We start from the raw sequence: 24011 nt of genomic DNA on the forward strand, positions 1-24011 counted from the left end.
TTGGATCGCTAACTCTTTATGGGAGTAGGACGCCTCACCTTTCTTCCTCAGGGAGGCTGGTGGTTTCGAACTGATGACCTTGTGGTTAGCAGCCCAGCTCGTAACCATTACCCCACCAACGCCCCTTTACTGAATGGTAATAAGATGCATAGAGTTGATCCTGACTCCTAGTGACTGTATGTTTGTCAAAGTATAACTGGTGAGCTCCATGGGATGTTAAGTGGCTGATTTGTGGGAGTGGGGGGGCGTGTAGACTAGACTTCCAGGCCTTTATTCCAAAGAGCCTCTGGGTGGACTCAGACCACCAGGCTATCAAGCGTGTTAATCACCGGCATCATCCAAAGGGTCCACGTGCATGGTTGTTATATTGTGTTTGCTCTCATGATCCTTATTATATACTGGCATTTGAAATGATGAGTAAATGTTACATTTACCTGGCGCTCAATATATGACAATATGGTCTGAGAGTTGATTCGTTTCCTTAGAGGGAAATGTAATCGCCAGAAATCTCATCTGCAGGCACCTCGCTGCAAAGTGCAACTTAGTAACAAGGATGAAAAGGAACGCCTAAGACCCGGCTTTCTCAGAACACTTAAGTGTGTATTGATCATACTTTAGCCAGGGAATCAGTAATAAGTGAGAGTGAGCATGCTTCCACTGCAGAACACGGAACATTGATTTAGCGCATGCAAATATTAGTCCCCCGGCACTGACAGCAGAATAATAAAATGTAGAACCCAGAGAAAATGCCAAACCGGGTTGGTATTTAACTTAATTATGTTATTGAAAAGGCAGCCATTGGACTTTATGAAACCCTTCCAAGAGGATTCTTTGGCCTGGGAGACCCAGGCAGCCTCCGGGGCAGCCTTCTTGAGCTGAAGCTGAGAAGGAAGGCTGCAGTAGCTACTTCCTGGAAGGTCCGGCAATTTAGGTGAATCTTCCTGATCCACGGGGCTGACCCTATCTGTGGTTGGTGTCCAGTGGCATCGAGGTGGCTGCAGCTCACAGTGACCCGCCCCGTCCTGTGACTCGGTACAGACTCACAAAACCCAGTCTGGGAGGGCTTTGCTCTTCTTCTCATTTCTCAAGGTGCTACCTTTTATTTTTAAATCCTCATCCTTGAAATCCATGGCTACACACGACGATCCATCACTAGAAAACAGGGAGAATCTCCCAGGTGTAAGCTAAGTTGTTCTCCCTTAAATCCATTTGTATAAATTGACCGTAAAATAAACCAAAGCATTGCTGGGGGCGGGGGTATTTACATGCCCTTGGCCGTGAGTGATCTCTCCTGTACACAGGGGTAGAAGGCCGAGAAGAGGAGGCAGAGGAGGCAGCTAAAAACGACCAAGCATTTGGAAATGCCCCTCGAAAGAGAAACTGGAAATGCCCCATGTTTTCTTGACTGTATCATTTCTGGCTTCCTTCATCCCCAGGAGCATCCACGTCAGCCTAAGGAAAGGGCGTTTGAGTGAGATCTCAGAGTAGGAAATGGTGATATAGACAACTCAGAGAGAGCATTCTAGGCAGAGGGAGTGGTTTGTGCAAGAGTGGTGGCTGTTGTCAAGGAGATTCTGCGAGCGACCCTGCGCACCACCGAACAAACCCTAGTTCAGTTCGTGCCAGCGCCATAATCACTGCAATGGTGAGCTCACGGTGCCAAGACTAGTAGTCATACAACAGCACATTGGCTTTAGAGAAAGGTCAAGTCCTTGAACAGCTGGAAAGAGCATCATTCATGACCGTGGGGTGTCAGAAGATGAGCTTCAATGCAGTAGAGGCCACATCGTGGAGGTCTTGGAAGCCATATTTGGAGTTAGGTTGTATCCACTATGAGCACAGAACATCTTTGAGACTTTGCTTTACGTGAGCATTTGCTTTTCTAGGGTGGGTGGTGTGCTAGGTACTGTGTTGAGTATTTTACATGACTTAGGCCTGTTTAGGCAAGTCGTGTAAAATGCTCAGAACAGTACAAGATGCACTGGCCCAGTGGCTGCGCAGCGGCTGAAGCACAAGAGCAATGGTGAGGATGGTGCAGGACCAGGTGGTGTTTCTTGTGCTGCACGCAGGGTGCTGTGAGATGGAACTGACGCCACAGTCCCTAACAGCAACCACCACCCTTTCATTAGTTCATCTTCACGGAGAAACGAGTACTATGATTACCCCATTTTCTGCGTGAGAAAACTGACTCTTTGAAAGGTAACTTGATAGCAAGAGATACAGCTGGGATTTGAACCCAGGTGACTGGTTCTTTCAGCCACCATGCTAGTCCGCCCGAGAGATAAAAATGCCCTGTGGGTATTCTGATCCAGTTAGACAAGGCTGAAGACCGAGCACGTCTTCCTTGGAAGAATTTACTATTTGCCATTTTGTGCAGTTCAACTTTGACCCTTCAGGCTCTTGAGGTCATCTCCTAATTTGTTAGAGGAGAGCCTGCAGGTGTACTTTGGAGGCTGGTAAGGACGAGCATTAAGTCACCTGTCTTGTGAGTGAGCCTCGCCGGCCACCAACCTGCCTTCATCCACAGCTTTGCTCTCTGCTTCTTGCCATATACATGCTACAGGGGAAATTGTCTCCTGTAATAGTTTGCCCAAAGGCCTCTCCACCCCCCTGCCAATGTAATCCTATGGATATAAAAGATACCTCTATGCTTTTAAGAAGGTATAGCTACATTGAAGAAGCCAGGCACCAAGACATGAAAAGTAAAACAAAAGGAAAAGATGCAAATAGAAGGTCCTAGAACTATTGTTGCTTGTTGTTGGTGTTGGTGTTGTCTTGGTGACATTAGGTGCCATCAAATTGGACTCAAAGTTACCCTCTGTGCAGCAGGACAAAAGACTGTCCTGCCTCTATGCACAATCGTTGAGTAATGATTTGGAAACAAAGTATTATTGGGGTCCAAAAATATTGGGGGGATCTACTTTTTCAGTATAAACAACATAATTGGAAAAAAAATCATTGATTCAGAAAAGACAGGTCTGATAGGCATAAGACGTCCACAAGAGCTGCTTAGCTACGGCTCAGCTGGCTGCAGTTTATTCCAGGCAGCGATGAACACTGGAACGACATCAGTTGCCCTGTGCTCACTGACTTAGGCTGGTACTTCGGCTTTCTTCCGTTATCTCTTCTTTTGCAAGGGGGCAAGCACTGTCCTTGAGGGCATGCCCTCAAACCCCCCCCCCCCATGTTGGTCTTACTCCAGATAAACCCGCAGTGATTGTCTTGCAGGCCCTCTCAGTCAGGGCTACTGACTTCTTCTGCTCTGTGCACACAGGAGGATTCACATTTCCAAGGCCACGCTGGACTGCCTCAGTGGTGACTACAATGTGGAAGAGGGCCATGGGAAAGAGAGGAATGAATTCCTGAGGAAGCATAACATAGAGACCTATCTAATTAAGCAGCCCGAGGAGAGCCTGCTGTCCTTGCCCGAAGACATTGCCAAGGAGTCGGTGAGCCCCTCCGAGAGGAGAAACAGTGGGGCGACCTTCACAGAAGGGTCCTGGAGCCCCGAGCTGCCCTTTGATAACATAGTGGGGAAACAGAACGTAAGTCCTCGCTTCCTTCTTCTGCTTCGCATGCTCCTTTGAGTCCATGCTCAACTCCGATGCCTGCAGAAAACCAATTCATCTGGAACCTTTTCTCGGTTGAGCGCCTAATTGCAAATGATCAAACATATCTCCTCGGGAGAGAATTAACCTATGCATGCAGGTTCCAAACATGCCAGAAGGCTCCCAGCAACCCCTCCCTTTTAGTTTTAATATGAATTATTATTGGTAATTGTTCTAACCTTTAGAAAGAAACCTGGAAGCACACCTGGTGGCACAGTGGTTAAGTGCTAACCAATAAGGTCAGCGGTTCAAACCCACCAGCGGCTCCAAAGCAAAAGATGTAGCAGGCTGGTCCCAGAACGTTTTCCGAGTCTCGGAAACCCTCTGGGACAGCTCTACGGTGTCCTATAGGGATCGCTGTGCGTTGAAATGGACACAGCACCAGTGGGTTGCTAAGAATGAATGTTATTAAAGCAGAAATGCGATGTTACAAAAATAAACACAAACCACGCCTGTTGGAAAGCATCGAGGAGATGGCTGAGCCCTGGCGAATCCCCCGGGTGGGTCTCGGTCCAGAGGAACTCCCAGAGGCCTCTGTGGATCTGGGAATAACAAAGCCACGCAGCAGCATCTGGGGCTGGGGTGAGGGTGGCAAAGGAGTCAGGAGTAACACACAATGTCAAGGCTAGTCACCCCATGCTGGTCGCAAAGGAGAGGATTTGCATTTTAGGTGAGGGCCAGAGTTACCAAGTCAGCACGTGGGAAGTGAGTCACCAACACTCAAAATTGTTTTTAATTTTTTTTTCCAATTCTGGTATCACACTAAAACCCAAAGAGGTGCTCAGACTCTGAGGGGCACATGAGAACTGGGGTTCACCAAGGGAGGGCATCCCCATGGTGACAGACCCCATCCTCTCTGGCATGTGCTTTCACCTGAATGAACAGAGCACCCAAGGAGCGGCAGGGGGGGAAAGTCACCCGCTCCAACTTGCACTTCCTTTTAATCACCTCAGACAAACCTAGACGATGGGGCTTCTGAAAGTCCTAGCTCCATTGTTTCAATCCTATTGCTCCGGAGGACTTTACTGAAGCCCCCTTGTGGAGTTGACTTGGTAGAAGCTAAGTGGTGTGACTCCACTCTACACATCAAAAGAAACCACAGAAAGAGGGCTCTTTAACCAGCAGCTTCTGAAGTCCTCCCAGTCGAGCAGAAGCTCGGGGGACCCAGCATAAACAGTGTCTCCAAGCTTGATGGAGACCCAGAGGAGATAAGTTCTCTAATGCCTGGACCTAAACAGAAAAATTGGTCTGCTTAAAGACATTTTCAAGGGAAAAGGTTAAGATGCTGAAAGCCTTCCTCCTTTCTTTCGTGTGTGAAAGACGGATGGGGCCCTCCGAGGCCAGATTGATTTCAGCTTCCTTCCAATTCTGTGAGAAGTGGATTAATGGAATGGATTGGAATAATCCATGGACCAGATTCCGCAGGGGTGGTGGTGGGGATAGCAGATGGAGTTAGCTTTGTATGTCTTGCAGAACTGTACCCTTGGATCCTCAGGACTCTTTTGTGAGTGTTGGCGGGCTCTCAAATTATTTTGAGTACACAACCACCCTCAACCTCAATGCCTTCCAACCTGAATTGGCTGGAGTGCTTGACCCAATTTGCTAGTATGTCAAATAGCAGTCTTCTCTCATTCCTGGGGTGGATGCATGGCCTGCTGGTGATGCTCTCTGCTTCCTATGCCTGCCCTTAGCTTGAGCATGGATGAGGTTATTTGAGAGGAGGAGATGCTGCCTACCTGCCTCTGAATAGCTGTGTAAAGTTCTCTCTTTCTTGGTAACCTTTATTTGATTTTCTGTCTTTTGGAAAACTCTGCATTGACATGAATTGTAGAAATTGAGAGAATTCCTTATTGTTTAAATCTCAGTTGTACCTAACATTGCTACAAATAAATGAAAGCCAAGAAGAGAGATGTGGAGATGCTTGATTTTATTCCATGGTTGATTGATCTGGTAATATTGGATGGGAATACTTTACCTTTTTTTTTTTTGCTGATTCCCAAAATCTATTTGCTGATGTCATCGAGCAGCTGTTATACAAAGATGTCATTATCACTCAAAGATGATTACCGTTGATGTTCAACCAGACTCTACATTTCTTATGATGATTGAGTTTTACCTGGATACAATCCATCTGTGCCATCATCAGCATGAATAATCTCAACTCGTTCTGATGTCATCAGACTTAAGAGCCAGTGAGCGTGTGTGCAGAATTTGTAAATAACCATGTAGATGGACACCAGTGGTCAGAGTTTGTACCTTTGCTTAACTCTAGAGGCCAGTGAACCCTGTGTGCCAATCCAGAGATGCAATGCACCCCTGGAAGATCGAGACTGGTCTAGTTAAGCATGTGCTGCACCCAAATTCCCAGACCATTCCACCGGGAGTCTAGACCATCTGAGTGTTTGTAGAACACAGATGCAACATGCCAATGCCTCACAGGGGATTTCCCATTACATTGGCCAGATGCGTTGGCTTCTGTTGATTCATAATGTGTGCTCAGAAATATTTTTAATGACATGTTGGTGCCATGTCATCTTCCGTGCCATCTAGACAGTAGATATTCTAGTAGTTACATTCTCATGTATTCATTCACTCAATAAAGGTTCAGGGAGCATCTATCACATGTCAACTACTGCTCATGATGAAGGAGAAAGAGGGCCAGAGGAGGGTGCTACTTCAGAGGTAGAGAGAGCCAGTCACTCACATGCTTGGCAAAGGCGGGAACGAATGCTCTTGCACCTACCGTGGTTTAGCTTACAGTTCAACCCAAACCAAACCAGCTGCCTGGAGAAGGTTCTGACTGTGGCGAGCCCGGGTGTGACAGACGGGAGCAGTAGCACAGAGTGCTCAAGGACTGATTTTTCAGAAGTCAGTTTCCAGACCTTTCTTCGGAGATTCCCCAGGGTGGACTCAACCCTTCCACTTTGGAGTTACCAGCCAAGCACATGAATCATTTGCACCACCCACAGGCTCCCGAAATTAGGATAGCACCTGGTAAATAATAGGGCTTGATTTGAGCTCGCTTACATGAGTTAATGAAACGATGATGTGGTGGGTAAGCGAAAGGAACCATCACACTTGATTTAGACTTCTCTCGCTTGGGTGGCAGGGTGAAGGGCAGAGTTGCCAACTAAAAGAACCAATTCTGGAAGGAGATTGGGAGCAGGAAGGCTGGAGTTTGTGACGTGTTGGATTTAAGGTGCCTTGCCATTTCCAGGGAGACAGATCAAGACTGGCGCATGCCCTTCTGACACTCAGGCGTCAAAGAATAGGGTGGCCACAGAGAAGTATGTGGAACGCATCCGAATCTGAGTGCCAGCTGAAGCCAAGAGTGTTAGTGATCTCTGTGGGGACCCTGCGACCAAAACGGGGGGGGCACTGAGCAGGAAGTGAAGAACCCCCGTTGAGAAGTGAAAGAAAGAATTCCATGAAAGACGGAGATAAATCCCTTTGAGTTGTCTTCAGAGAACTAGAGAACGCGAAGTCCTGAAAGCCAGGTGAGCAGAGCATTTCTAGAAGGAGGGGGCAGTCAACAAGGTCAAATGTAGGCCGAGGCCCAGGGAGGTGAAGAGTGGAAATCACCTTTTTGGATTGGATTGAAGAGCACTATTGCATCCTTGGCCAGAAGCAAATATGGCATGTAGTGACGTCAGAAACTTGAGCCCATCCTGCACCTTCCCCTATTCTGACCTCAGAAGTCTCTCAATGGTTTGGAGGAACAAGAAAAATCACTAAGGATTCTTTCTGTCCCCTTGGGTGAATCTCCCTGCCCTGCCTAAGCTTGACACTCTCCCCTTACTTTTGACACAGCACACTCTCCCTGTCTCTGAGCCTGCATCCCTTTGGGTTTAGATGGCTGGTTTGAGCCAATCTGGTGTCCAGGTTTACCTTGGACTTGCTTTGTTTCTCCTAACTCCTGACTTGCTCATGTATTCTTGGCTCCCTGAGCCCTAGTTCTGTTACTATGGAATCCTTCTATGTCCTGAAGTTCTGAGTTGAATGGATGTAAGAAAATGAGGGCGGGTGGGGGAAGCAGATTAGCTGGGCTAGGCTATTTTAATTTTAAAATTTAAAGTAGAAGAACATCATTGAACTCTAAACCAAAGTAAAAATCTTCTCATTTGGGGAAAGATGGCCCCAAATTTCAAGGCTAGGTTTTTTGACAAGTCATCTACCTAGTCATTGACACTCAAAGAATCCTAACAAATGAAGAGGGGGGATGAAGAGGAAGATTGAAGAAAAACGTGTTCTTAATAAATAGTAAGATCCATTACATTTTCTAACTAAAATGACTGTCTTGGCTTGAGCTAGTCATTAAATTAATAGGCACTCAGTCTTCTACATGCTGGGGGTTCAGTAATGAGAAAAAAAGGCAGTCTTAATCCATGGCCTCAAGGAGCTTACATTTTAAGGAAGCAGGGAGCACAGACCATTAGCCACACACCCCCTAATATTTCCTTCACCACACCTAAAGGAAATCAGGAGAGGTGTGTGAGTTAAGGTCTGATAGAGGTACTGCAGAGAGAACCATCTGAGAAGACTCGCTGAGGACTGAACTCGAGTACTGAAAGGACGCCGTGTGCAAAGAACCTGCGCACATTCAAGGCAGAAGGAAAAGCCGGGACCCAGGAAATATGTCGGGTTTTAGAGGAAAAGCCGAAGGCCCAAGTTGGTTCGAGCAGAGCAGAGTAAGCAGGGCAGGATGAAGTCTAAGAAGAAGACCCCGGAGGAGACAGGCGCTCTGTCCATAGGGCTTGTTGGGTTGGAATTGTATTCCTCAAGGAGTGATGGAGAGACTTAAAACAAGGCAGTGACATGATCTGATTTAGAGTTTTGAGAGAGCCCTGTGGCTGCCTGGTGCAGAATAGATTGTCGGAGGCAAGAGTGGACTTGTCAGGCAAATTGCATCTTTAGACTAATGATTTACCAGCAGACCCCACGGGGAGAAGCTTTTATGCGGCTATAAAATGTGGAGGACAATAATTACGTTAGCTCGATTGTTATGACAAGGAATATGCTAAGAGACTTGGGGCCACTCTCTGGACCAAGGACCCTCTCCAGAGTCTGGGGTCTGTCCCTACTGTGTTGTGACAGCATCACTGTCATTTCACCCGCCCCATCCATGCGAACCATTGCATCACTACCCAGGCATTTCTGTTGCCCCTTGAAGCCTTAGAAAGGAAGCCCATAAGCAGCAGAGAAAAGTACACTTGAGAGGCCTCCCTGCTATGGTTCAGTCATTTCCATACAATAGACTGACTTTGATATCATGGCTCTCCCGACATTCCTAGGGGCACCATGAGGGTCATGAGCATAGAAACAATTCTTCCACCCCAGGCTAGGGCAGTGAGAAAGCAGATGTGGATCTCGGCCTGGCCTGTCTCTAAATACCCTCAGGGTGACTGGCCCGAGTAAGCGTAGAGTGCTTCTATTTTCAGGTTGTGGCACACTTTCTTAACATTTCATTCGCACACCACCCTTACAGGTAAGCTTCATGAGCTGAGATTACAAGCGACAGAGCTCAATTAAGTCTTCCAAAACGCCGGCGACAGGGGTAGAATTAGCACCCAGGCTCGTCTGACTCCAGAATCAGCCTGCTTCCCATCAATCACGCCCCCTCCATGTGGCCTACAGATATCTGCGGGGTTTACCTCATCTGCTACCTGTTGAGCACAGCTCTCCTCTGATACCCATGGGGGCCCACATTGACTTTACACCAACTGGTTTTGTTCTACCTTCTGCCTTGTTTTCTGGTCAGTCTTATAAGACAGAAAGTGTGTGTGTGTGTGTGTGTGTGTGTGTGTGTGTGTGCACACGCACGCTTGTCTGCTTCTGTGATAAGCTATCCAAATCTCATTGACCACACTCAGTCTTCACAGGTAGCAACTCACAGGCAAGTCTTTCTCCCTATGTCATTTGTTTTTAACCATGTTTCCATCAGACTCACTTCTGATGTTCACTGACTGGGATACCCACCCTCTTTGAGTTGGGAACACAACATGCCCCTGTACTGAATCTACACGCTTCCGGCAACTTGTCTTTTTTGCTAGCAAACTCCCCAGGGCCATCTTTAACTCTGATGTTGACTGGAGGGCTGAGCTGAGCCAGGCAGCGTTCCTGACAGGATCTGGTTTTTCACTCTGTTCAGAAAGGCAAGTGGATTTGAAAGCTTCCCGGGAGGGGTGAGTGGATTAAGTAGGCAACTGGCTCCATTAACTCTGACTCTGAAGTCCCTGGGGGAGACTAATGTGGACGAGGCAGGTGTGACGGTGTGGTTTCTGTAGCATTATTACAGGTCAGAAAACGTGCATTGATGCTGGCCAGGATACACCATGCCACCTGTGGTGACCCCTGACCAATAACCAGCTGAAACTTCTAAACAAACTAGCCGGGCTCTTCTTCTATCCAGGGTTTATTGGGAGATTCATAACATTGTGGCCAAAAAAAACAGAAAGGGTGCACAAAATATGGATTTCCACCTCCACCCCCTGACTTTAGCATTGTGTTTCCTCAAGTTGAAGGAAAGAACAGGGGTGAATTTTACACCCACGTTGGAGCCAACTTTGCCGGGTGGGGATGCTGCACTATGCAATTTCTTCACTGAGTGACGTCAGGGTGTCTGTCCTTGTTTCACCGCCCACGATGCCTGTTTGCATCCAGTGCCATTTACAAGGGTTTTCCTGTCCAAACAGCACACCCGGGCCAACACGCCAGGCCTGTTGACCGAGGTGTGTTGTTTGCAGAGGGCAGCTCATGTTGCTGACAATGGTCCGGCTCTTGCACACCCATTCCCAGAAGAAGAAAGGATGGTGGCCTGTCAGTGTCAGGGTAGCCCCGTGTGGATATGTCCCCAAGAGGTCCTCCAAAGTGGCATGTTACCCAAGTGCCACTTGTGTCTCCTCAGCAGGCAAAAGGAGTAGTGCCTCTCAGAATCCGAGGAAATCTCTGTTCCTGATTGCCAGATTTCAGAAGAACAAACCTGCTGTTTCCAGATAACCACGTCCACGCTCCCGAGCATGTGTGCCTCCAAACGTTTCTAAGAGCTGAGCTTCTTGAAAAAGACCACAAAGATAACTTTGATGAAAGTAGGAGCTTTCCCCTCTGGAGGTTGGATGTTGGCAAACACTAGCAAGGGAAAAAATTCCTCTAATGCAGGCGTCCTCAAACTACAGCCCACGGGCCACATGCGGCCCGCCCAAAGACATTTATCCGGCCCCCCGGGTGTTTTTGCCCCGTTTGCTTTTTTACTTCAAAATAAGATATGTGCAGTGTGCATAGGAATTTGTTCATAGTTTTTTTCAATTAGTGAGATAATGCCTTTTACCTCATCCCATTCAGAAACTATGCATTTAGTTGACTAGTAGGAAAGCAAATAGAATTTTTATTTAACAAAAAAATTGGAAAAACAGAATCTTTCCAAATTTAAAGTCCACTAGGGTAGAATGGGGTGAAATAAAGAAGGTCTTGGTAAGACTAGAAAGCACCGCCCTAGGTGTAATCTTATAGAGCCACTCCCCTTTTACCCATTCATCCCTCCATCCTTTCATTTATTCATCATGTATTTATTGGGGACCTACCAGATATGCTGCTGTTAGAGAATCAGGCCTGGATCAAACTCAGTGCCTGACCTCCCGGAGATCAGAGTCCATGAGGCGGGTACTAGGCAGTTACAAGATAGCTCAGTGATTGTCAAGCTAAGCATAAGTGCAGGTCCAGAGCAGGCTCCTGGAAAGAGGTTAGTTTGAATTGGTTTGTAAAGTAGCAGGAGGCCAGGTAACAGGGATGCTTTAGGTCCCTGATGCACAAACTATGGTGCGTTGAGTGATTCTTCCAGACGTCAAGTTGTGTCCAGTGCCTGAGCCTGAGGACAATGTCAGATGTCATTTGCATGGGTCCGTTCTGAGCAGGAGTGCGCTCGGCATAGACAAACTGAAAAACATGATGTTCAGAGATCACATCACCCACGGAACCTTTGGGAAGTAGAAGCCATTAGCTGGGAGAATAAAAACTTCAGGCCTCAGAAGTCAGCCACATGGAGAAAGATAAATAGAGGCCTTATTTAAGAGTTCCAAAACTGCTCTTGCGGGCTAAAGTTGCCAACAAAATCAGGGGAGAACCTTATAGCACGGTTTTCCAAGTGATAGTCCCTAGAGTATGTGTAGGTAGTTCAAGAAATTAGCGTTTTATGGAAGGAAAAAAATATATAGTTAGAGGCAGAGTTTCAAAGTTTTATCCATCTCACTGCTATAGGACATATGGATGTCTTTAGTGCAGTTATAGGGACTGTGAGGCTCCAGGAGGAAGATATAAGAATTTTCTATTCAACAAACATACTGGACATAAGAGAATACACAAAAGAGACAATGCCTGTGTTCAATGGGGTTCTTCAGAGACACAAAACTAGGACACTTAAGATGATAGATACATGATAGATGATAGATAGATAGATAGATAGATAGATAGATAGATAGATAATGAAGGAATATAACAGCTAATTAGTCCACACAGCAGTACAGAAGGTTCAGTTCAACTCACTTCCATGAAACAGGTAATATACTGGAAGTCCTTCAACTCACAAGGGCTGCTGGGTCCAAGGTCAAGGAATCAGACAGCTGAGTCTTTGGTAGAGCAATGCAGGCAGTCCAGCCACAGGCAGCAAACAGCAGGGTGGGTCACCAACAGTCAGCCAGATGACAGGATCTGACAGTCCCCATATCAAGCGATAGATACACCAGCAGTGTGATGAAGCAGGACTTGAAGGAACCTCAAACTCCAGCTACACAGTCTTCTGGTTGGGTGTCCCACAGGTACTGTAGCTCGCAAGTTGAAGCAGAGAATTAGCTAAGGAACACTGGTCCAATCACCAGACAGCAAGAGAGAGAGAGGTGGGATACACTGAGGCATTTATCTCTTTGCCCTTCATTCAAACAGTGACCTTATTAATCCCACATGTTCTTATTGGCCAGGTTAGCACAATAAACCTACCTGTCACACTATCTTTCTCTCAATATGTGAATTTTTTATGGAGAGAGCTGACAGTCAACAAATGATGGCTTTACATTTCCTACACTAATTGGTCCTTTGCATGACTTTCTAATGAAGCATTTCTTCATTCTCATGTTCCTTGAAACAGAGGGAACGATGGCACTAGGTATGGCGTTTTGCTATCTTGTTTGTTGGGTTTGGGGAGAGTCATGAAATAGAGAGGTGCACCCCACCCCACCCCCCAGCATCCCAGCACTGAGTCTGTGTACGCTGATTTTAAGTGTTCTGTCAAGGGTGCTTTGAGATTGGAATGTGTGGTCCATAAGAGCGAAGGTGTTTTTGATTCGACCAAAGCAATGCACCTTGGGGCTGAAATCTGACTGGGGAGACTTTATTCATGGCCTGGGGTGGGGCAAACTGATCAAGGATGATCAACGCGTATGGCCCCCGAGATATGGTAGTCGCTGTAGGAGAAGGCGTTTTCAGGGAGTAAATAGATGAGAGAAGATTCCCAAAGTGTGGTTATCAGATCGAATAACAAATGATGAGATTATGAAGGCTCATAACGTCCCTGCTCAAATGCGGTTTGCAAACATTGATACTGATGCCGAAGAACCTCTGATGATAATTTCCACCAGACCTCAGACTTCCAAGGGAGACCCTGTGTTCAGAAATTTGGGCTCAAAGGAGACTCTGGCTCTCATTTGGGCTTTGATCTGTCGTAAGCTTCTGTGCGTGGGGAAGCAATTTCTGAAAAGCCCGAGGGAGCTCCACTTGGGAGAAATCTGGAACTGGCCAGCTGTCTTTCTAGTGGAAAGACTGAGACATGAGAGACCAGCTCAGTTTTGACATGGTCCAACCATGTGGTTCCAATCTGACCTCCAAGATTTTAAAGAGCCTGAGCTAATGTAAATAAACATACATATTATTTTATATAAATATAATATGTATTTCAACTACACATTGAAATATATTCAGATATATGTATTCGGTTATATATAAATGAATATATATTCAATTACTTTCATGGCATTTCCCATTTCCTTCCATTCCACCCATCTGTTTCTCCTATCTTCTAATCAGAAGACTTTTCGAGGCTGTTGGAAAGGCCAGTCTCAACCATTGGAAGGCCAATTTAAGATTGGAATCATATTTGAAAGCTTACACTGTTTATAAAATATGATTGCAATCTAGCTATCCCTGATGTGGTAACTCTTAAAAGGAGAAAATCATGTTTCATTAAAAAGAGCGTGTTCCAACATGACTCTGACCAGGTACGTAAGACAAGGTACACTGTTTCCCAAGATTGCATGCAACTGTATCGCTGTGTAGATGTCAGAGTATGGATCTTAGGGTTTGGTCGGACCCCACTGAAGGGTAAACCGTTCCTAACAGAAGGAGAGGATCGCAGAGGGCCACTTGTCATAGTGACCCCCAAAGGAATGGATGCTTTGGGGCTTAAACAGAAGCCAGTGCTTTCCCTTTGTAATCCAGCGAACTTGACTCCTTGAGTTGATATGCCCTGAGAGCGTGAGCTGGGTGTAAGAGGAGACTGCTAAGTATATAGAACTGTCATAAGTAATGGAGGGAACTAATGAGCTGAAAAGGGACCACTGACAAGTGACAAGGTGCAAAAACAGCAAGCAATGGACCAAAATAATACCTTGGAAGAGAAAAGAATTCTCCAGCTGAGCACCATTGGCATTTACATGAAAAGAGCCCCCTTCCCACCTCTTCACTAGAACAGTGGAAATAAGGAAGCCAAGAGACAGCCATCTACATCTCACTTGCTTGAAGCAAACATACAGCCAGCCAGTAGACTTGGGTGAAGAAGGAGAGCTCAGGGGGCTCTGGAGGGGAGATTTAGCTGGTTTCTGCTCTATGTAAGTGCCCAATGGCAGCAGAGTCTTCTAGATGGACCTGTCATGAAGCACATGAACCAGCATCCCACTTTCCTAGTTTCCCTAATGCCAGACTAATGTCTGTCCCTGATGGGAAGTCAACAGGCCACATCAGCACGAGCAAACTAAAGACAAAGAGGCAAGCTGGCCATTAAACAAATCCAATGTTGAGGAATGCCCTTTATTGGGAGATGACGCCATTTTTGAAGCATGTCCTTTCCTTAATGGCGTACTGATCACACCACAAAGTTGACGTTGGAGTCATTTCTGCTGATTGCAGGTGTTGGGTTTTGTATAAATCAGTCCCAGTAGTTTTTCAGTTTCCCTTCTCTATGAAATGTCAAGTCTGAGCCCCACTGAGAGCAGTGGGAAATGACAAAAAGGACGAACCCCGTTCCGTTTACGAAATTTAAAACTCCAGGAGCTGATACCAAGGGCTCAAGTAGAAAGAAAATGTTTTGAAAATGTTGATGGCAACATCTGTACAAATGTGCTTAATACAATTGAATGATGAATTGTTATAAGATTTGTTAAAGCCCCCCAATAAAATGATTTTTTTAAAGAAATTTAAAACTATAAGGCAAATAAATATGACCAAGAGGGAGTTTTGTCTAAATGCATGTGAATAGAGAGAGTCGCTGACATCTCCGGCTGTTGTGGGGCCCAGCCGAAGCATTAGATGAGACTCAGGCTGGCCTTGCTCCGCCAGAATGGATGCCCAGACAAAGACAGTGCCCTTCCCACTCTCAAAATTAAATAGAAAATTAAACGTTTTCATTCACCAAACCTTGGAGAAAGAATTTTCCACCCAGGAACTGGGTAGGAAATCCATGTGAAGTGGCCCACTGCCTAGCCCTAGGCCACTCTAATAGCTGGGACCCAAACCCTCTGGCCTCCGTGTGGATGTAGCTGTGTAAGTTTCTGGAACATTGAACCTCACTTCCTTCTCTCTGCTTCAGCCCTCTCCTCAGCCCTCATCTGCAGTACCTCCCTCTTTTGTCTAACACCTTTTTCTCTGTGGGAACCACATTGGTTCCCAACACTGCAATTAGCTGCTTCACTGTCCTCAGAACATAGACTTTGCCTTCTCGTGTTGGTTCAGCCAACTCCATCCTTTCTCCAAGGCCTGGAGATAAGGGTTTCCATACATACCATCAGTGATGAGATCCTGGCTCTAGAATTCTTTAATGACCTCAAATTTAGGATGCATTGACTGTCTCCACCCATGAAGGCAATAAAAAGGAATGGAGTGAACTTGATGGCTGTATTGAGGACCACGCCCCTGGCTCTATTCCTGACTCTAGAATCAGAAGATCTGAGCCTTTTGCTAATAAGCTAATGTCTCTTGAGCACATCTCTCTGAAGCTCATCGATGCAGGCTTGGGCAGAAGGAGCTCCAGGAGCTTGGTTAGTGCTCATATGCTGCCATTAAAGGACGCCAGAGTCTTAACTAGACCTGTCTGCGGTCTTAAACTTGCCCAAGGTGAGAAACTGGCAGGATGTCCTGAATCCTCTACCTCCCCAAAGAAAATCTCTTGGGTAGGATAGCCTTCTGAGTCCCTACCTCTCCTCGCCCCAGCTCCACCCTTTGCCAAAGACTTGGTCTGACATCAGCGTTATGAGAGAGCAGTTCATTGGGCTAGAGGCTACCGGTAGACCTGGTCACTGGCAACCCAGGCACCGGATGTTTGCACACCCGCCAAGCCTGGTGTGTCCTCACCAACCAGTGTTCATTTCTACATCTGGTTACCCATACCAATGGCAACCGTGGTGATGGTGCCTCTCCCCAACCCATTGCTGTTTATCTCTGGGACATGGTGGAAGGCTGCAACTGCTTGCATTTGGGGACCTAAAGGAAATTGCACACATTTATCTATATGGACATATAGAATGTCCTCTCATGGGCGAGGGTCAGGGAAGCATATATGTGCAAAGACAACTTGAAGACTCTTTGTCAAGTGTAAGGAGCAGATCCTGGCACTTTGGGCTGGCTGTCCCTGAGGAATCCCCCCGCCCTCTAAAAAAAAAGAATGCAAGCCAGAGGTGCCCAGGTCTCTCCACCTCCAAAAAATGAACCCAAGGAAACTGTGGGCTCCTCTTGGTTGGAGATGAGGATTCCCGTGAGCTTGGCCGGGAGATTTTACTCTCCCTTCTTGATAGCGGTTGCTCTTTCTCTAACATCAGGGATGTACCTGGATAGAAAAAAGCTTTTATTAATTTCCCTCAGCCTACAGCTCTCCAAGTGTCTCAACCAAAGGAATGCAGTGCACCTACTTAGAGGTGTCTCCCAGGACGTGATGTTTTCCCAGGTTGTGTTTCTCTGAACCAAACTGCTGCTAGTCGTGTCAACTCCTGTAGGTTTCACTGAATATAACTGCATGGAACGCTATGACTGTTGGCAGTGCAACATGATCGAAAAAAAACATTGCATTTCTTTTTTAATCCAACGGGGACTAGCAGGTTTATTGTGTTTGCATGTGCTTTCCCCCTAGACTCTGGCTGCCCTAACAAGAAACTCAATAAATCTGCTTCCAAATCATCTTGCACAAGCTTTGCATGTCCAGTCTGGGCCTGAGGAAATTAACAAGAGAATAGAACATACCATCGACTTGCGGAGTGGCGATAAATTGAGAAGAGAGCATATCAAACCGTTCTCACTGATGTTTAAAGACTCCAGCCTGGAGCACAAGGTAGAGCTGGGTCTCCACGGCGCCTTCCTCTTTTCTTTTCCTTTTTCTGAAGTCAACTGTTATCAATGTTCGTGGGATAGATCGAGTGCCCAGGGGTGGCTGTGATTTTTGGTGTGTGAGTGTGTGTGTGTGATTTCTTTGGTTTGCTTTGGTATTGTCCGTTCTTTTTAATCTTTGAAAACCATGAGTAGACTAAAGACCATGAAAGGAGACACAGGTCAGAGGTTTGCTCTCAGAGGGAGCAGGCTCTCAGCCTTCAGTAAGTCTCAGAGGGCTTCCATCCAGGGCTTTGCGGGTTCAAACCAGGTCACGCGGGTTCCAACCCCTGCTGAGAATGTGCATTCCCACCCCAGGTTATTGGATCAGAATCCACATTTGAAAAAGATCCCCAGCTTATGGTTCTTATCCATAAGACTCTCCTAGAGATGTGTAAGAATCCCTGAGAAATCTTGTTAAAATTCTGAGTCAGGGTCCCTAGGGGTTGGGGGCCGGGGGGAGCAAATTCTCAGCAGAGGATGAACCAGTCTGAAACCATGAGGAGCCCTGGTTTCTGCCGCTGGGGATTAGTAGCCATCTGAGATTTGCAGCCTTTGCTTTAAGGTGAATTGTCATCCGTTGCTGTCTTTATAGCGTCCTATGTGAACGTCCCAATAACAGAAGCCCAGTGGGCACTGACGGTTCCTATAGATTGCAGAGAACGCTTCCCCCATCTGTCGGCTGAGCTGCTGGCTCTGCGCCAGTCAGAGTAGTAGAAGTAAGGTGGGTCAGGGCTTTAGAGGCTGACCTGACAGCAGCTCTGTCACTTCTTGCTCTGGGGCCTCGGATAAGTGAGGTCACCCTTCTGGGCATGAGGATAGTGAATGTGCCCATGTCCAGTCATGAGGCTATTGGGAAAGTCTCCAGGCCATGCTTTGATGAGGTCAAGTGTTCAACATGGCAGCCATGATGATGCTGGTGGGATTTCTGTCTGAAGCTGCCAGGCCTCCCCAACCCCACCATGAAGGGGAGCAGGCAGGGAGGGACCGGCCTGGTGTCACTGGGCTGCTCGCTTGTTTGCACTGAGAGAAGCTGACAGACCCTCTTGGCTGGGCACAGAGGGCACTTGGCATCTGCAGGAACCTCGGGTAAGAACAGCAGGGAATTTGCAAGCCAATGTCAGGAGTTTTGATCCAACGCTCTGTAACGCTCCCACAAGCAATTTGCTGTGACTTTGCTCAGCTGCCTGGAGAGATGCTGCCTTCTTCGGTGTGTGCCGTTCACACGCCATTCCGTGCACGCACACCATGCCGGCTGAATTTCCTTGATAACTGGCTGAAGATTGCAAACCTCAGAATTAATACTGTCTCCTGCAATCCCCAAATGCATTGAGTCTATGTACTTCGAAAACAAAAAGGAAAAGAAACGTTTTGCCTTGCTTATGCGCTCCCCTCTCCCCACACACAAACAACCAAAAGAGCCACCCCCGCAAAGAAAAGATTTGCTGTTTCGTTCATCACAAAGGAGCCCTGGTGGCGGCCGTAATGGTTACACGTTGAGCTGAGGGCTGCAATCTGAGAGGTCTGCGGTTCCAAACCTACAGACGCTCCCGATGGGAGTGGGGGAAAAGGCTTTCTACGCTTGTTCCCAGCTCAGAAACCCACAGGGGCAGTTCTCCACTGCCTTGCCGGGTCTCTGTGAGTCTGTACCGACATGATGGCAGAGAGGGAGGAGGGAGTCATTCTAACTCATGGCAACCCCATGTGTCTGAGAACCGTGCTCGGTGGGGTTTAAAGGCTGTGACCTTCCCAAGGAGATGGTCAGGCCTTTCTTCTAAGGAGCCTGTGAGTGGATTCAACCAGCCAACCTTTGAATTAGTGGTCAGGCACTTAACCATTTGCTCTACCCAGAGCCTCCTCCGATGGTGGGGTTTTCCTATTTGTCATAGGAGGAAGGCTTCAAAAATTTGGTACGAAAATGCCATTCATTATCTTTTCACTCCATTTTCTCACCAGCTTTTGAACCCCCCTTGTATCATTAAGGACTGGCACTCCAAATGAAGTGCATTTTCTGCCCCAACTGCCAAGGTCAAGGAGCTCGGAAGAATACGTGGTCTTACAAAGAATCTCCTCAATTAGCCCATGTAACCCCTGTGCCCAGAGAGGTCCACAGCCTTGGTGCTCATCTGCTCTGATACGCTGCTTCCTTCCCCAGGGAAGTACTGCAGACGACGGGGCAGGCCCGTGTCTCTCTGTCACGCCTGCATCTCATCTGCAGGCCCGTGTGGGGGCCAGAGTGGATCTAGGGCAGCTCAGTGCCTTTGTGGCTGGATTCTGTGACCAGGGCAGCTTCCCCCAGGCAGGCCAAGGGCTGTGCCATCAGCAAACGCGTGTGATTCACCCACTGGAAGTGCTCCAGGCTCAGGTCTGCTGCATACCAGGGCCATGCTTGCTCTGCACACCATGGGTCCCTCGGTCACAAGGGTGATGGGAATCACCAGAAAAAGATCACAGCAACCTGCCCCTCAGGTTCTCACTCCGAAACCCCTCTGGAAGAATGACATGACTGCCTGCCAGAAAATACCATCAGAACGTTCCCTGCATATTTGCTATGTCCGGACACCATTCTAGGGGTGCTGGCAGTGTTGTGGGTTAGGCCTTGGACTGCTAGCACAAGATCCGAGGTTCAAACCCACCACCCGCTCTACCAGAGACAGACACAACTGGCTACTCTTGTCAAGATGTAGTCTCCGATACACTAAGGAGCAGTTCTACTCTGCCCTGCAAAGGGTAGTGGTCAGTCAGAATTGATGTGATGACAGTTGTGTTAGGCCGGGTTGACAGAGAAACAAATCCAGAGACATTCATGTATGTATAAGAAAGAGCTTTATATCAAGAAGCTTTATATATCAGGAAAACATCCCAGCCCAGTCTAAACAAGTCCATAACTCTGATACTAGTCCATAAGTCCATGTTCAGACGCACCAAGCCACATACAATGCTGCAGAATGCAGGAAGGTCACAGGTTGGTGGGTGCAAAGTCGTGTGGATCCAATGGTGGTGGCCACATCACAGGACTTGCAACAAGGGGGGTCAGCCAACAGGAAGGTGAAGGCAGAGAGACGGGGCAGAGCGGTGCTGACCCTTCTGATGAGATGGGCCACGCCCACAAGGAGGCACCATCAGGCTGTGACCTGACTGACAGGCTGGACACCACTTCTACATTTTTATATATCTTCAAGTTGACATGAGAGTATGTAACTCCCACAACAGTAGGCTTACATGTGGAAGGAAGAGGGAGATGATTGTAGCATGAAGAGCCCTGGTGGTACAGTCGATTAAAGCTTGAGTGCTAACCACAAGGTCAATGATCCAAACCCAACAGCTGTTCTCCGAGAAGGTGAGGTGGTCTGCTTGTAGAGAGATCTATAGTCTCAGAGACCTTATATTGGGTTTCAATAAGTAGAAATTGACTCACGGGTGGGTATTCTAGAATGTTCACTAATAACAACACAAGTTGATACTATCAATTAATAACAACACAAGTTGATACTATCAATTAATAACAACACAAATTGATACTATCAATTAATAACAGCACAAGTCGATACTATCAATTAATAACAACATGGTCGATACTATCAAGAACCTCATTTGGGCATTGAGGACAGGATGGCAGGGGCTGTCCAAAGGCGAACAGAGGCTGAGATCTGAGCGCATGTTGACCTCAAGTCGGCCCTCTTGTCTGTTGACAATGCTGCCATCAAGTTGGTCTTGACCCGTAGCAGCCTTATGCACAACAGAACAAAAAGACGCTGCCCCATCGTCACAACTGTTTCAAGGCTTGAACCCATTGTTGAAGGTACGATGTCAATCCATCTCGTCAAGAGCCTTCCTCATTGTCTCTGTCCTCCAGTTTACCAAGCACGGCGTCCTTCTCCAGGCTCTCTCCTCACAACGCATCCAGAGAATGGAAGACAAAGTTTCACCATCCTTGCCCTTCAGGAGCACTCTGGCCGTACTCCTTCCAAGACAAATCTGTGTGTCCTCTTAGCAGTCCATGGTACTTTCACTGTTCTTCTCCAGCACTGCCATTAACATACAGTAGTATCCCATTTAGGAAGAGAACACTTGGGTCTCCTGGAGGCTCCATCAAGGTCATAGATCTCAAAACCCAGCTGCCTTACTTCATGGAAATGAAGCAACCCGCCTACTCCCTTCAGCAGCACTTGCACTAAACTGGAACACGTGAGATGAGCCTGGTCCCTGCGTAAATCTTTTTAGGAGCCCTGGTAGTGTAGTGGGTTATACTTTGAGCTGGTAACCACAAGGTCTGCAGTTCAAATGCAATAGCCTCCCCGCAGGCTTTCTGCTCCTAAAAGATTTACAGCCTTGAAAACCCACAAGGGCAGTTCTACTCTGTCCATAGGATCGCTGGGAGTTAGAATTGACTCCCGAACTGTGGGTTTGGTATTTTAATTTCAAAGAACCATCAACTGTGAGATGCTCAATATTCCAAGAGGAAAAAAAATCACCCAATGTGGGGAGTCTTAACAGCCTCCACATTTGTGTTGGGCTTACATCCTCAGGTTAGGAGTGACCAGGGAAAAGGGCACCCACCACCCAGGCAGAGTGAGGCGCTGTGCATCTCTATATCCTGGTATCTGTATAGGTTGGACATAAGGGTCCCACCGGGGTTCCATCGGCAGCCAATGGTGTGATGCAGAACAGAGCTGAATACCTTCTTGTTGAATGGAAACAGGGATGGGCCGGAGGGGGTGTGGGGAGTGGAACTGTCTGGCTCCCTGGAGCTGGTCCCGGGATGTCCTTTGAGAGCTCTCACGGCCCAAAGACATGGATCTGTTTGGGCCTGACCCTTTTCCATGGCGTTTCAGGAGAAACGAAGAAAAGTTCTGTTTACTGTTTGCAGTGGGACTTCAGGGAATCTTTGGAGTGAAGTTTTAGGAAGGAACACTTACAGAGCAGATGGCTTAGACCAACGTGGGCAACACATTTCCCCTTTCTGGTCATCAGTTTCTCGTCTGTGAACCCCCCATGACCCTGCAGCCCTATATTCCTGCTTTGCCCAGGATAATCTTGGCTGATGACTATTGTCCCAATGTGATCATTAATAGTGTCCCTTTGCCCTCAGAAATTAGCCAGTGTAGATGACGGATCATGTGATCCAGGCTTTGAGCTGCAGCATGATGGACTTAATAGTTCCCAACCTTCTTACCTCTCAGCAACTCTGAGGGGACTGTGAGCTGACTCCTGGATAGCTGAGAGGGAGACAGAGGGGACTCGTAACACACACGGGGGTGGGGACACAATTGAATCTATAACAGGCCCTGATGTACTTACAGAAAACCAAGCACACTTGCATTGAGTGAATTCTGGCCTACAGTGAACGTATACAACCCTTCTGAGGCTATTAGGAACATAATTCTTTGTCATAGAATGTTAAAGCGTTCTTGGCTCAACAGTAAGCTTTGAACCTTTTCCCACATTATTAAATATTCATTTATAAAATAATTACAGTAACTTCATTACATTCTACCAATTTAAATCTTTCCCTATTTAACCCAGTATCCGAAACGTGCACTCTTTTTTGTTCTTGTTTTTGCATAAATTATAAACCCTATACCCTCCATACCATAGGTAAATCATACCTCTGTGCTTAAGTATTTCCTTAGGATAAAATCTGAAAATCATATCAAAGAGAACACGAATTTGTAGATATTTGATACACATTCAGAAACTGCCCTCGGGAATTATGCCAGTAAATGACTTCTCTCAGTAGCGCTGTTTAAGAGCATCCGTTTCTATATGCTTTCCAACTGCTTATTGACTTTCAAGAATTGCCAATTCGATAAGCAAAAGACAGCATCTCCCTTTCCTTTTTGTCTTCCTAAGTTACATTGATGTCAAATCTCCTTCCTTGTGTGCTCGGGCCTCTGTGCTTCTCCTTTTGTGATCATCCTCGGCCGTAATGGCCCCAGTTTGGCTGCTCACCGCAGCCGTATTGATTTGTGGACATTCTTTCTAGAGTTCAGACTTGACCTCTTTGTGGAATCATTTGTCTTGGGATCTCCCTTTGTAGGAAGCACTTACACAAAGCGCTCTTTCTCAATCTTTGGCTCTCATTTTCTCTCCCAGGACCACTCCCAAATGGACCTTAGCATGGGGAAGACAACAGGTGTTTCCAGGTCAGGGAAACCAACCCAAACCCTTTAATGCCTTAATCCATTGCCATCCATTTGATTCCTGCAGGACAGAGGAGAATGTTCTGAGACCGTCAAACCTCACAGAAGCAGATAGGCTCATCTTTCTCTTGAACTCTTGGTGGGTTTGAACACCTGACCTTGTGGTTAACAGCCCAATGATTAAACCACAGTGTCAATGCCTTAAGAGAGCCTAATAATAGAGGAATGCTTCCTTGGAGTGAGCTCATTAATCTTAATAGTTCCAAAAAGAATATCATCAACTATGAATGAGGAAATGTTCTCATCTTGAATAAAAATTATTAACCCACTATTATCAAGTTGATTCTGACCCGTAACCACCCTATAGAACAGACTAGAACTGCTCTTTGGGTTTCCAATGCTATAACTCTTTACCGAAGCATAAACCTCATCTTTCTCCCTCAGAGTGGCTGGTGGGTTCGAACTGCCAACCTTGCAGTTGGCAACCCAATTCATAACTCATTATGATTAGATTATACCTAATAGATGCTTCCAAATTAATTGGGTATTTGTGCTTTTGATGTAGGTATTTTAGTAGGGTAGGAATTAAAATCCAGCCATATCAATAAATAATTCATTTAAAGTCATTTCCTTCTCTAATACTCGCATC

The 24011-nt window shown here is 46.8% G+C and overlaps 1 protein-coding gene across 3 annotated transcripts in view; it reads left to right on the forward strand.

Annotated features, from left to right (window-relative positions):
- Nucleotides 1-24011, forward strand: part of ADCY8 (adenylate cyclase 8) — a 194333-nt gene that overhangs the window by 110371 nt on the left and 59951 nt on the right. For 2 of the 3 annotated variants that reach the window (XM_004697391.3, XM_045285711.1), the window contains exons 7-8: nucleotides 3275-3545; nucleotides 16987-17184. In XM_004697391.3, coding sequence (XP_004697448.1) covers nucleotides 3275-3545; nucleotides 16987-17184 — 469 coding nt within the window. The remainder of the gene's footprint in view (nucleotides 1-3274; nucleotides 3546-16986; nucleotides 17185-24011) is intronic. The other variant, XM_045285759.1, reaches the window with a different exon arrangement.

Source organism: Echinops telfairi, unplaced genomic scaffold (genome assembly GCF_000313985.2).
Source record: "Echinops telfairi isolate 266 unplaced genomic scaffold, ASM31398v2 ScPeMD7_1;HRSCAF=3_0, whole genome shotgun sequence".
In the NCBI taxonomy this organism is placed as follows: domain Eukaryota; kingdom Metazoa; phylum Chordata; class Mammalia; order Afrosoricida; family Tenrecidae; genus Echinops; species Echinops telfairi.